Source organism: Magnolia sinica, chromosome 6 (genome assembly GCF_029962835.1).
Source record: "Magnolia sinica isolate HGM2019 chromosome 6, MsV1, whole genome shotgun sequence".
NCBI lineage: Eukaryota > Viridiplantae > Streptophyta > Magnoliopsida > Magnoliales > Magnoliaceae > Magnolia > Magnolia sinica.
The window spans coordinates 98,905,666-98,918,705 of NC_080578.1; the positions used below are offsets into that span (position 1 = coordinate 98,905,666).

Consider the following 13,040-nt stretch of genomic DNA (forward strand, 5'->3'; position numbering starts at 1 on the left):
ACTGCCGACGCAGCTAGCTCAACTCAATCTGAAATAGGGTAACCTCATCCCTGCGAATCCCCACCTAATTTCAGAGAGCCTCCACCTCAGCATCCCTCCTCTCGAGCTCCCGTATTCTCTCCTGAACCGAAAGGAGCTTCGCGACAGTCTGAACGGGAATATAAAAATGAGCATGTGGATGAAACAAAGATAAAAAGGAGCAGAAAATCAATAAGTAATACCGTATAGAAAACGGAAGTCATGTCGTTCAGGAAGGAGCTATCTAACTTGGTGAGGAGTTTGGCTATCTCCTCTTTGGGGGCGTGTTTAGCGGCCCAAGGTATCAAACAAGACAAGTGGTAGCCCGGTTGAAGCCTCCCACCGCTCGTCCCCACTTGGGCCGAGCCCACTACTTCCTCAGCCCCAGTCCGACTGCCTGCTGAGGTTTGAGCCTTGACCCCGAACCCATTTCCAGCGTCGAGGGGAGAGAGCATATCGTCAGCCATCCTGATAGCCTCCTCCCATTCGGAGGAAGAGGGCACGGCAATGCAGGGCTCGGGGGCTGCAGGTGGGGCCTCCGCGGTAGGAAGAACGGCGGTGGGAGGAAGGGAAGGAGTAATGGTTGCTACTGAGGAGGGAACAACGGTTGCCGGAACCTGCATATCGGCAAGCATTGCAACAGGAGCCACGACAATCGGAACTGCAGCAGAAGGGCCCTCCCCGCGAGGGGCGGCCTGCCTCCTCCAAACAATTGTCTTCTTCCTCAACTCGGTCCTCAACATCTCCTCTGCCGTTAGAGCGGCTTTCCTCCTTCGAGAACCAGACGCCTTGGCCATGCCTGCGTGAGGAATAAAGGATCAACAACTAAGTGAATGAAGTTAACCTTACCAAATGTAATAAGATGGCAACTCATTGAAGGATGTAGGGAGAGGTTGGGACTTGCAAAGCCCAGACCAATGAAGATTGGCCCCGGTAATCAGGTCCGTCCAAGAACGAAGCTTCCCTGATCGTGCCCTAGCCTTGGCAATGCAGTTTTTCTGGGCTGAATCAAAGAGTGGCGTGCCCCTCGGGAAATCTACAAGGATAAAGAAGGCTCTATTCTGACTGAAGTAGAAGGAGATTTTTAAAAAAAAAACGAAAGGAAAAAGAATTAAAGGCCGACCTGGTTTCGTGAATCGAGTGGGAACCCGAGTCGACAGAGTCCCAAGCTCCACCGCTAGCGCCTCCTACTCGCCCGAAGCCCAGAACCACTTATTCTTCCAATCCTTGTTGGAAGACGGAAGGTTCATCACCAGTCCCGACCCTTTGCTGCCTCGGGTTGCGAAGTAGTACCATATTTCTTGGCTGTCGTGCTTAACCAGGTACAGGCTCATCAGCTCCTCTGGGGTCAGCTTCAGATTCCCAATTTGGCGCCAAATGATGAAGGAAGAGATCAACACCCTCCAAGCATTAGGGGTAAATTGCCCCGGGGCAAGTCCGAGGTAAGCTGTTATGGCTCGGACAAAAGGATGTAGGGGGCGCCGAAGCCCGCATTGCAGCGAGCAGAGGAAGATTACAACTTCCCCCTCAGCAGGGGCGCCAGCGGTATCCGTGGGCTCCGGGGCCCTTATCCGAATGGAGTTCGAGATCTGGAACTCCAAATGGATCCAAGCCATTTGAGACCCTAATAGAACGGAGCCTCCAGGGACTGCCTCCGAGGTTCACCCGCTCGTGGGCATTTCAGCAGCCTCAGCGGTAGTGGCCTGGGAGGCCCGCGCAGCTTTCCTCTTACCAGCCCATTGAGTCCGAGCCCCTGCCCCTTTCTGTCTCCGAGGCAGAGGGTGTAAGGGTAGAGCTTCCAGGGGACCTTCAGAGGCCCCTCTTCCATCATCTGAGCTCCCCGGCTCGGAGTCATCATCATATTCCCGGACGGTTTCAAGTTTAGACGACATTAGGGAGAGAAGTAAAAGGAGCAACGGAAGAAACTCACAGTACGACTACTGAAAATCGCCTTTGCCGGAAAAGCTTGGTCAGTCGGAATCGCCTACCAGAAACTTCAAGTCGATTGAAATCGCCTTCGCCGAAAATCACTTCCTCCGATACGCGTTTGAATTCTGGATCCAAGTAAGGAGGGCGAATCCGAAATGAGCTTATATAATCATACAAAATCTCTGCATTAATGGCGAGGAGTGATGACCACAGACGAATCGTTGCGAGCTGATTCCCGAGCACACGTGGCAGTCTATCGTTGGCCGAGCCCCTGCCAGGTAGCACAGTTTTGACATTGAGTAGCGTGCTCCGATACACAAAGCGGCGCCCGAGTAGGTGAAGCTATCATAGTGATTCTTCCTCGGGTTTACGTGGCGACTCGTCATAGGTTGTGCAACTGTTCAAAATCGCAACCGTCGCCACGCATTCGCTAAAAAGCAAGCCATAGGCGCGGAATCTCGAGAATATGACGTTTCGAATTCGAAGATCATGATTACATCAGTTTGGGCGGGCGATCTTCTATGCAATTACTCTCCGAGTCCACATTTGAACTCGAAGAATAGGGGGCTTCTGTTATGGGAAGATCCGAGCCTCTAATAAATCCAAGGGTAAGCACCAAACTAATTCAACCAAGTGCGTGAACAACATAAGCGATGCTCGTCCGATCCGGTGTGAGCATCCCTGAAGAGGTCGTACACCATAAAGGTGCTCTTACTTTGAGACTGCAGATTGGAGTGACTTCAACACTCTGATCGGAAGTGATAAGTTGTTTTCCTAACATCTGATGGAAGACGAACAATCCGATCACTGACGTCAATTGTAAGAAGTCCGACCCGATAAGATAAATCCGACATCTTGCCTCGGACTTCAAGTAGAAGGTTCCCATTGAAAGATTCCAAAGTGCTTGACAAGTAAGAGGCTGGGTCCACTAGCTCAGTTTGGAATTTGACTCGGACCAAGAAAGTTTTCTTCATCAAGCTAAATGATCAAGGCTGAGTGACGTCTTATCAAGACGAGGCGAGCCGAAGCAATATGTTGAGACAGGTACTCCATCTGCTAAATTCGAAAACTACCATAAGCGAATGTAGTCGAATACTTCGCTCCCAGATACGCATTATCCGCACGATGTGCTACACAATCCACGGATTGCGTATGATATCCCCACGATCTCAGTATCCCGTTGATTGGGTAAATCGTGCCGATAATAGCGGGCCCGGACTGTCCAACAGTCAGGTATAAATACATTGAGACCACACCACTACAGGTACGCAAGATTTGACATCCTCCATTACTCTCCACTTAGACTCAGATTCCCTTGACCTGACTTAGGCATCGGAGGGTCCTCCGGCTTAGCCAGGGTCACCTTTGCCTGTTCTCATTATATAGGATCAAGACGTTGCAGTGGTCTACGGTTTGGGAGACTGAGGGGGGTGCCGACCAGATTTTGACCTCAACATTTTATATAACCAAGCGCACCATTAGGCAGATATTGTTTTGACGGTCCAATTGATAGATGTCGTAGTCTACTTTTTGCATGATCTAGACCGTCTAGTCGATCTGGGTTCAGTCAATGGCATGTCCAAGAGATCCCCATTATCATGGACGGTCCGGATCATTAGCATATTCTCAGATTAGTGCTGGCGAAGGCTGGTGAAGGTTAACACTCAGCGGCCTTCATCAGCTGATTTTGATATTTACCAATACTAGAAGTCTTAAGTCTAGAAGTACAATTAATAACAACTTGTTAATACAAACGAACAGCAAAAATTCTTACCCAATTGAGGAAATCCTGGCCATCCATATGCAAGCACACGTGCCAATATGAATCACGTGTGAGAGATCAAATCTTTCCATCAGGTGGGCTACACTATTTACATCTTATGGCAAGGGCCAATCTCACACATGGGCAAACCACAAACACACAAAAAGAAAAGATTGTTTTCTAACCGTTGGTTTACTTTGAAAATTATTGTGGCCCACCCGAGGAGTAAAAGCACCAGATTTTCGAGGCAGTCGATGTAAAAGAGCTATTTCCAACTTGACACGTGTACGGCCCACACGTGCAGAATTAATAAACCACCACCAAATTAAGAGGTTACATGGCTAAAATAGCTGTACCCATCCAAGTGCATGGGCCAACCTCAATGACAGAAAACATAAATAGATGGCCAGGAGCCCTCCTCCCAAAACCCTATCCAGCTTCATGCCTTTCCTGGTCAAAATTACAAGGGCCCACATCAACCCACCCACCAAAAACCCCAATGTCTGGTACAGAGATGAGTCCTTAGGGACCACATAAGTAGATGGATGGACCCTCCAAGATGAGAAAACAAGGGGCAGGCCTAGGCCCACCAGTGTATTGAAAATGGGCCCCGCGTAACATCCGGCGATCGCGATCTGGACGCCGTCTGGCCCACTCTTCACAGACAGTGCTACATTAGCAATCAGGTCCCCAAGTGAATTGCCCCAAGCAAGCACTGTCAGCCCTAGGATTGATGGGCTAATCCCAGCTATGTTCCCAATTGAAACCATCAGGGCCACTAATTCATCAGCTATGATGTAACTCCAGATCACACTCATAAAAAATCCACCAGCAACCCAAATTAATAGGAACCTTTTAGGTGGGCCACACCAATCAGTGGTAAAAAATGCAAGGACCCCAAGAATCAGGCCCATCAATCCACTAATCTGATAGATCACAAGGTCTGATTTGAGGCCCATGTCCCCATTTTGGGAATTCCAGAGAGCTGCCATCAGGACCGGAGCTAGTGTAACTGAAATAACTGCAAATGGCTTAGACCATTCCTCTTCACACACCACAGGAATAGTCAGTCTCCTTGGAAGATAGAGAGGTAGTTCCACAAGCCTGAGAAACCAACGAAAGTAATATAACAAACACCTTGTTGCAGGCCTCTGATCATCATCACTACCACCCTCATGATCTTCGTCGTCCACCGTCAGATTCGGCTTTTCTGAATATGGGTCGCCTAAAAGCGGGCTGCCCAATTCATCAGATGGGGCGGATTTGCTGATCGGGAGGAGAGGACGTACGGCGTTGATGAGGTCTTCCAGTCTACCTTTCTTCCGAAAGAAATGTGTGGCGTAGACAGCAAGCACGTAGAGGATGTAGAGAGAGGCGAAGGCAGCTGCGACCCAGATGCTGATATGACCAACGATCAGGATCGCGAGGAGGGAAGCGAGCACGATGATGTAGAAGCAAATGTCTCTTATGAAACTCCACTGATCAACGGCGATCCCACGCGGGCCCACCAAGATGCTTATGATCCCCATCACGACACTGGAAACGAAGAAGGCCCCACCAAGGATGCTGTTGAGGCCCACGTCGCCAGTGGACCCGGACCCGGACCCGACAAAGGAGGCGATGCTAGAGAAGACATCCGGCGCGCCGTTGCCGAGTGCGAGGAGAGTGACTCCAGCTATCGTAGGAGAGAGCTTCAAGAGTCGAGAGAGGGTCTCAAGAGAAGAGCAGAAATAGCAAGCAGCTGTATTCCCAAGCAGGTAGAAGAGCAACACCAGCCACACGATCAGTACGGCGTAGCCGAGGAATGTGTGATGGCCGAAGGTGCAATAGAAGATCTGAAGGTAGTCTATGTATCCCTCTGCCTTGCATTCCTTGGATCGCACGAACGCGCACCTGGATTCGGCATCTTCGTACCTTTGTAGGCCTGTGCAGCCATTGGTTGAGTCATGGAGGTGTTTTGGAGATGTGGGTATTGAAAATTGATGGAGGGAGTGGGAATTGGACGGTTGGATTTGGGTAATTGAGCCTTGGAGAGGTTTTGGAGATTTGGGTTTTGTAGCTTGATTGAGGGAGGGGGAATTGGACGGTTGGATTTGGGTTATTGAGGCTTGGAGGGGTTTTGGAGATGTGGGTGTTGTAGGTTGATGGAGGGAGGGGGAATTGGACGGTTGGATTTGGGTTATTGAGGTTTGGAGGGGTTTTGGAGATGGGGGTATTGTAGATTGACGGAGGAAGTGGAAATTGGACGGTTGGATTTCGGTTATTGAGGCTTGGATAACTTTTGGAGATGTGGGTGTTGAAGATTGGTGAAGGGAGAGGGGAACAGACGGTCGGATTTGGGTTGTGAGGAAGAAGGAGAAGAGGAAGAATGAGTATCTGTTGAGAATGAGTTGGGATTTGTTGATCCGTGATGTGGGGTCCAGTGCTGCCATCCAAGGGCTGCAATGCACGTAGGAGAGGGTGGTTTTAGAAGAGGTGGTGGGGTGGTGGAGGTTGGGAGGTGGATTCCATGGTGTTTTGAAGGTTTTTGGTGGTGGATGGTGGTGATGAGTCTTTGTGGTTGTTTTGACAGAGACATGTGCGGAGGTTTTATATACGATAGGTAGGTTGAGTGTTGAAGACGGACTCTTCAACAACGGTTTAAAATATCATAATCTCGTGATAAATTCATTGGGATCGATCCAATGAAAGTACATTAAAAGGAAGTTATTTTGGGACGCAGACTGCGTCCTAATCCGTCTGGGAAAGGATCTGTGGGGCCCACCGTGATGTAATTGTTTTATCCACGCCGTTAATTGTTTTTATCAGATCATTTTAAGGTATGAGCCAAAAAATGAAGAAGGTACAGGGCTTAAATAGACCACAAAGTGGCAATTGAACGTCCACCATTGAAAACTTCTTGAGAGACGGAGATGTTTAGGCTAAAGCTGACATTTGGTCTTTCACTTCATACAAGTCTACGTGACCTTATGAATAGATTGGATGGTAAAAAAACATTACGGTGGCCGTTAAAAAGATTTACAATAGGACTGATTGCTTGGTGACTCCTCCCACCCACGTGGCTATATTGGGTGGGATTATATTGGATCATGTGCCAATGTCAGACAAGACTTAAAAACATATTTAAAAGTTGTTACCTGGAGTATGTGAACAGCCCATATCTAATAATTACAAGTGGCTCGATCAAATCCCGCCTCATCAAGTCACTGTAAACGTGTGATGGTAGGGTCACCATGCAATACACGTCCAACGCAAACAACAAAAACGGTCAAAGAAATTGTTGTCCATTATCCATTATTTTCAAATCGATTGTTACCGGCAACAGCTACTCAAGTGGGAGTAGGGAAATAAAATGGTTGAACAGTAAATATAAAAAATCGGTTCGTGATATGCATGTTTTTTCAACCGAATCATATGGTTGTCTGACTGTGTGTAATGCTTGATACACAGGCACTCCCACATGATCCATGTGGCAAGGCTAACTCAAATTAAACAGGATAAGGTGTAATTCCCACTGTCTCCATGTTACAATCTTATAAATGCCTGTGTATCATCAAACAGACTCTGCTGAGTATCAAGATTTTCTCTTTCAATGAATGAGAAAGATTGGGTCCAGGCCCCATCACAACTGCTGGTTTGATGATGTGACTTTGAAATTTTCTCAGTAGGGGTATTATTTTTGGCTCAATTAATTGCTTGTACCCATAGAGTAATTTTGGCATTGGACCCGAAGAGTAATTTTTGGCATTGGACTACAATGTGCTTTTGCTACAGCTCAAGTAAATTCTGCCCACTCATTGACTGTACACTTGGTGACATGACAAGGAACTGGAATAGTCTAGACACCTGATTTATGCAACTTTGACAAAACACCCCAACTGTGTGGAGCCCACCACGTTGTGTATGTAAATCCACTCATCCATCAGGCAAGAACCTTTATTTGACCTGCACGTAGAAAAGATCAGGCCAATCAGAATTTCTGATGGGTCATGCCAATTAAAACAACATAAACTTGCTCCAAAAACTTTGTAGTTCATGAATTGTGGCCTGTTTGTTTAATAGATGCATGTGGTATGATGAATCATTGATACTTTGTAAAGGAAGAATGTTATAATGCATAAATTTTATAATATAAGAATATTGTAATGAATAAATGCGATAAATATTAAAGTGGATGAATTTAGTAGCCGATAATTTTTTGTAATGGAAGAATGTTGAGATGTAAATACATTGTAATTAATGAATATTATATGGTAGATCATCAATATTTACTATGGATCGCTCATATTTACTGTATATCATCGATATTCGATATTCATTATGGACCACTGATATTAAAAGTGGACCGCTGATATTTATTATGGACCACTAATATTCATTATGGACTATTAATATTTCCATTGTGAATCGCAGATATTACCATCGATTTTTTTTTATAAAAAAAAATGATTATAATTCCATTTTTTCATGTTTGATTTATGTGATCTTTTACTTGTTAAAAAGGTAATTTGATGAATTTTCAAATAAATTAAAATCATCTCATTTGAACACAATTTCATTACCCAAAAGTGAACCTAAAGTTCATCGAGATCACTGTAGATCAATGATATTCACCGTAGGCTATCGATATAATGAAAACAATCATAACTCTCTTGTTACATATCCAACTATGGTGATTTTATGCTCATTGAAAGGTAATTTGATAAAATTTCAAATGTATTTGGAATCATATTATTTGGATACCATTTGATTATCCAAAAGTAGGTCTAATGTTCATCAAGATTATTATGGGCCGCAAATATTCACTATGGGCCATTAATTTAACGAAAACAGTCATAACTCCATCGTTACATGTCTAATTTAGATGATCTTATAATCATTGGAAATGTAATTTGATGAACTTTTAAATGAATTTAGAATAATCTCATTTAGAAACCACTTTATTTCTTAAAAGTGGACTCAAAGTTCATCAAGATTGTTGTGAATCGCTGATATTCACTATGGGTCATTGATCCGATGAAAACGACCATAACTCTCTCGTTACATGTCTGATTTTTGTGATATTATGCTCATTAGAAAGTTAATTTGATGAACTTTGGTCTCATTAACGAAAACGGCCATATCCTCTCATTTAGATGTTATTTTACTATCTAAAAGTGGTCCTAAAATTTATCATTCATTGTGGATCGCTGATATTCACTAAAGCCTACTTTTGGGCACTCAAATAGTGTTTAAATAATATGATTGCAAAGCTATTTGAAATTGCATCAAATTATCATTCCAATGAGCACAAAATCAACCAAATCAGATATGTAACAATTGAGTTATGACCATTTTCATCAAATCGATGTACCAAAGTAAAATCGGCATTCCACAATGATCTTGATGAACTTTGGTCCCACTTTTGGGCAATTAAATGGTATCCAAATCAGATAATTCAATATTTAACAAGGGAGTTATAATTGTTTTCGTCGGGTCGATGGTCTATAGTAAATAATTATGATCCATAATGGAAATATCAACGGTCTATAGTGAATATTAACGATTCACTGTAAATATCGAGGATCTACACTAAATATCAGCAATCCACAGTGAAAATATCAGCGATCTGCATTGAATATGGGTAATCCACAATAAACATCTATGATCCACCATACAACATTCATCTATTACAACATACTTCTATCTCAATGTTCTTCCATTACAACAGTCATCCATTATAACGTTCATTTATTCCAATGTTCATCACATTCATCTATTACAATATTCTTCAATTACAAAATTCATGCATTATAATATTCTTCAATCTATTTCAAAATTTATCAATTATAAAAATTCATCAATTACAATATTCTTCCCTTTCACAATCTCCTACCATTTATATTAAATTAAAAAATAAAATAAAAAACAACTATATATGAAACCAAGGAAGGAATAATGAAGGATGGAGGAAGAACGGAGGCAAAAAACACCTTCCTCCCCTTCCGTGAAAAAACCAAGGAAGAAGAAAATGTCCAAATAGCCCTCGTATGGAAAGGCTCCATATTTTGAACCTATCCATATCTTATATGGGGCCACTAAGTTGTCTTTAAGTAAATCCATCCCAACCACATGTACGAGGTTTTAATTTCATATTGTTGGCCCGAGTACGAGAGCAAAACTCATCATAGATGGACCAGGCAGGAGAAAACAATTGAATATTAATGCACAACATTAGTTTAAGCATGGGGCATAGATAACTTCAAACATAAAACTAGGAAAAAAATCCTTTAGTCGGTTCACGAGTGTTCAATTAAAATGAACGAATCAAATCGACCAAGGGGTGCGCTAAATTTTAGTTTTGTTTGGAAGCCATGTCATTTTAAAAAGGACATTTCTATTTCCAAAACGAGAACCCGCCATACAAGACACAACTGTGGCAGATGGGTATTTTCATCCTTTAAAAAAAAAAAAAAAAAAGAGGTAGATTCAGGACTACAAATCCTTGAGTCTAATCTGTATGAACTCTAGGCTTGATCACGTCACAGTAAGTGACCATTTTGACCAAAAACATAAATATATATATGCGAATTAAGATGGGAGCGGATTAGGTGAGACAAGGATCCACCAAGTGGGTGGGACCCTTGACTGTGGGGCTTACAGTGATGTATATGCTTTAAATCCACACCTTCCAACCATTTTGAAAGATCATTTTAGGGCATGATTTAAGAAAATGAATCTGATTCAAATCTTAGGTGGACCACACCACAAGAAACAATCGTGATTGAATATCCACCATTAAAAACTTCATGGATTCCATCAGAATGCTTATTTTCCATCTAACTTGTTGATAAGGTCACAAACACCTAGATGAAGGGACCACATGAATATCATCTTGATCCAAAGATCTTGTGGCCCACGAGAAGTTTATAATCGTCAATCACCACTGTTTCCTGTACTATGGTACATATGAGCTTGGAACTGCTTCATTTTTTTTTTCGGATCATGCCCTAAAATGAGCTTCCCAATACGGATGGATGGCGTGTATGTAGTCACATACATTACAGTGGGCCCCACAGTGTGTATGTAGTCACATACATTACAGTGGGCGCCACAGTTGGGGGTCGCAACCACTTTGGTGGATCCGGGGTCTCACCTAATCCGCTCCCAAGATACCCAAGCCATAGACCCCAATTTTTTTAAGATGTTGCAGGAATAAAAATTGTGTAGATAGAACAATCTAGACTATCCAATTGGTGGCCATGAAATGGACAGCTGAAAAGAGAACAAGCCATGGTCCAAATTGAATGGATGGAATCTGACGGTTAAGATCAATCTCTCAATCTTGAATGGAGCCCATTGTTTGGATGGTATGAAATTGCGTTCAATGAATGAGTTGCTACAATTTAACTAGCCATGCAGAACACATTGAAGTCCAAAGAGAGAGTTCTAACAATAAATTTAGGTGAGATGGAAAGGTATTTTTTGTCGTCTGACTCTTTCCACCAATATTTTTAGGTGAGAACTTCATGTGCAGAGGGTTATTTGATACTTGGGTTGCATATGATGCTTGATACACAGATGCTTGGAAATTAAATAGGATACATCCATTAATTCAAAGTAAATCAACTAAATTATGTGATACATTGTACGTTGCTAAGTCTCAATCTTAAAATCAGATTAATCTGACCATCATAGATGTTGGTATAGTATGTCCTCGAGAGCTAATGATGATTATGATGATCATGTATGTCGATGAAAATGTGTGTTCATCTTCTTTTATTGATACCATGATTGTTTGTCTTCATCCATTGGGGATGAGTGCTTTTAATGCCTACTTCTATGAGTAAGGAATCGAACAGGGTTTGCATAATTGCATTTAAATGCCTGCTTCGATGAGTAAGGAATCAAACAGGGTTTGCAAAATTGCATTTAAATAGACAACACCTATAGGGGTTAGCTCAAAATAATATCAGGTAGGATTTTCGAACTGTATTAGAATATAAAACTTTTTAAAATCTTAATTTATAATTTTATTTATAAAGATTCTTTTTTTATATAGATACACGCACTGTCATCCCAAACACTCACACTACGATGGTTTTTCACCATAGTTGAACCCATGACCTTGTGTTGAAACTCATGTGAGTCTATTACTGAAGCATGAGTAAGAACTAATAAAGATTCTTACTTTGATATTATCAAGTTTCAAGAAATGCAAATCTAATCGCAAGGATTACTTTGAACAAGCCATAAAATATATATATATATATATATATAGGGAAAAGGTACTATGCGCTCGAATTAGTTATCTATAAACTTAGAAAATTTCCATATATATATATATATAGGGAAAAGGTACTATGCGCTCGACCTCACGATAAGCTCCCATGAGGTCGAGCTGTGTGGGCCCCACCGTGATGCATGTCGACCATCAACACCGTGCATTTGATGGGTCCCCTCTAAATTATGGGATATCCCAAAAATCAGCCGTATACGGAACTCAGGTGGGCCATACCATCTAAAATCATGTGAAGACATCATTAAAACATATAAAAGCACTTAGTGGGGCCCACTTGAGTTTTTAATGCTGCTGAAACTTGGTCTAAACCCTCATCCAAGTGGGACACACATAATAGATGGGCTGGATTTGCAAACCACATCTCGGTGGGCCCAAAAAATGATTATGAATGTTTTAATGGTGCACAGCCCCTCCCCACTTCTGTATGTGGTGTGGCCCACAAAAGTCACGGATTGACTTGATTTTTGAGACCTAGGCCCACAATGGAATGGTGCATCTGACTGATGGGGTAGATGTTCGAAACGCATCACGGTGGGGCCCACACAGCTCGACCTCATGGGACGAACTTGTGAGGTCGAGCGCATAGTACCTTTTCCCATATATATATATATATATAAAGAAGAAGAAGTTGAATTATTTATGTTAATCCTTTAATAAAGTCTTTTCTTGATCTATTCCAAATAAAGAAGAATAAGAAAGCTAACATGTGTTAAGGTGTGGAGCCAACACACCAATAGCTCGACTGCGCTGCTTAAATGGTCGAGTGGGCTGCTCGACCGATTGAAGAGCCCTGCTCGACCAATCGAGGGCTACTCGACTCAAAGTCCAGCGAGCTATATTTTTAGGACTCGCCCAGTTGAGGGTCCGCTCGACCAGTTGAGGGCCTGTCTCGACTAGTCGAGGGTTACTATTTCGATAAGAAAACAAATGCATTTAATTTGGGAGAATTATTCAATCATAACAAAGAATTCAATGAGAGAACAATGATCACAAAATATTTATTTATTCTGAGTTCATTTACATCATCGAATTCCCTTGATTCTGAAAACA

At 42.7% G+C, this 13,040-nt stretch overlaps 2 protein-coding genes across 2 annotated transcripts in view; both read right to left on the reverse strand.

The window, feature by feature from the left end:
- The window catches only part of LOC131249224 (protein EMSY-LIKE 4-like), a 106,129-nt gene that overhangs the window by 42,698 nt on the left and 50,391 nt on the right, over nucleotides 1-13,040 (reverse strand). The gene's annotated exons all lie outside the window — the stretch shown is intronic.
- Nucleotides 3,883-6,276, reverse strand: LOC131249223 (cation/calcium exchanger 1-like). The gene has a single exon (XM_058249863.1). The coding sequence runs from the start codon at nucleotides 6,139-6,141 to the stop codon at nucleotides 4,051-4,053; it is 2,091 nt and encodes a 696-aa protein (XP_058105846.1). The 5' UTR covers nucleotides 6,142-6,276; the 3' UTR covers nucleotides 3,883-4,050.

What these genes read in the sequence shown, in the direction of transcription:
- LOC131249223 (XM_058249863.1), bottom strand. Translation starts at nt 6,141, where the DNA reads ATGGCAGCACTGGACCCCACATCACGGATCAACAAATCCCAACTCATT.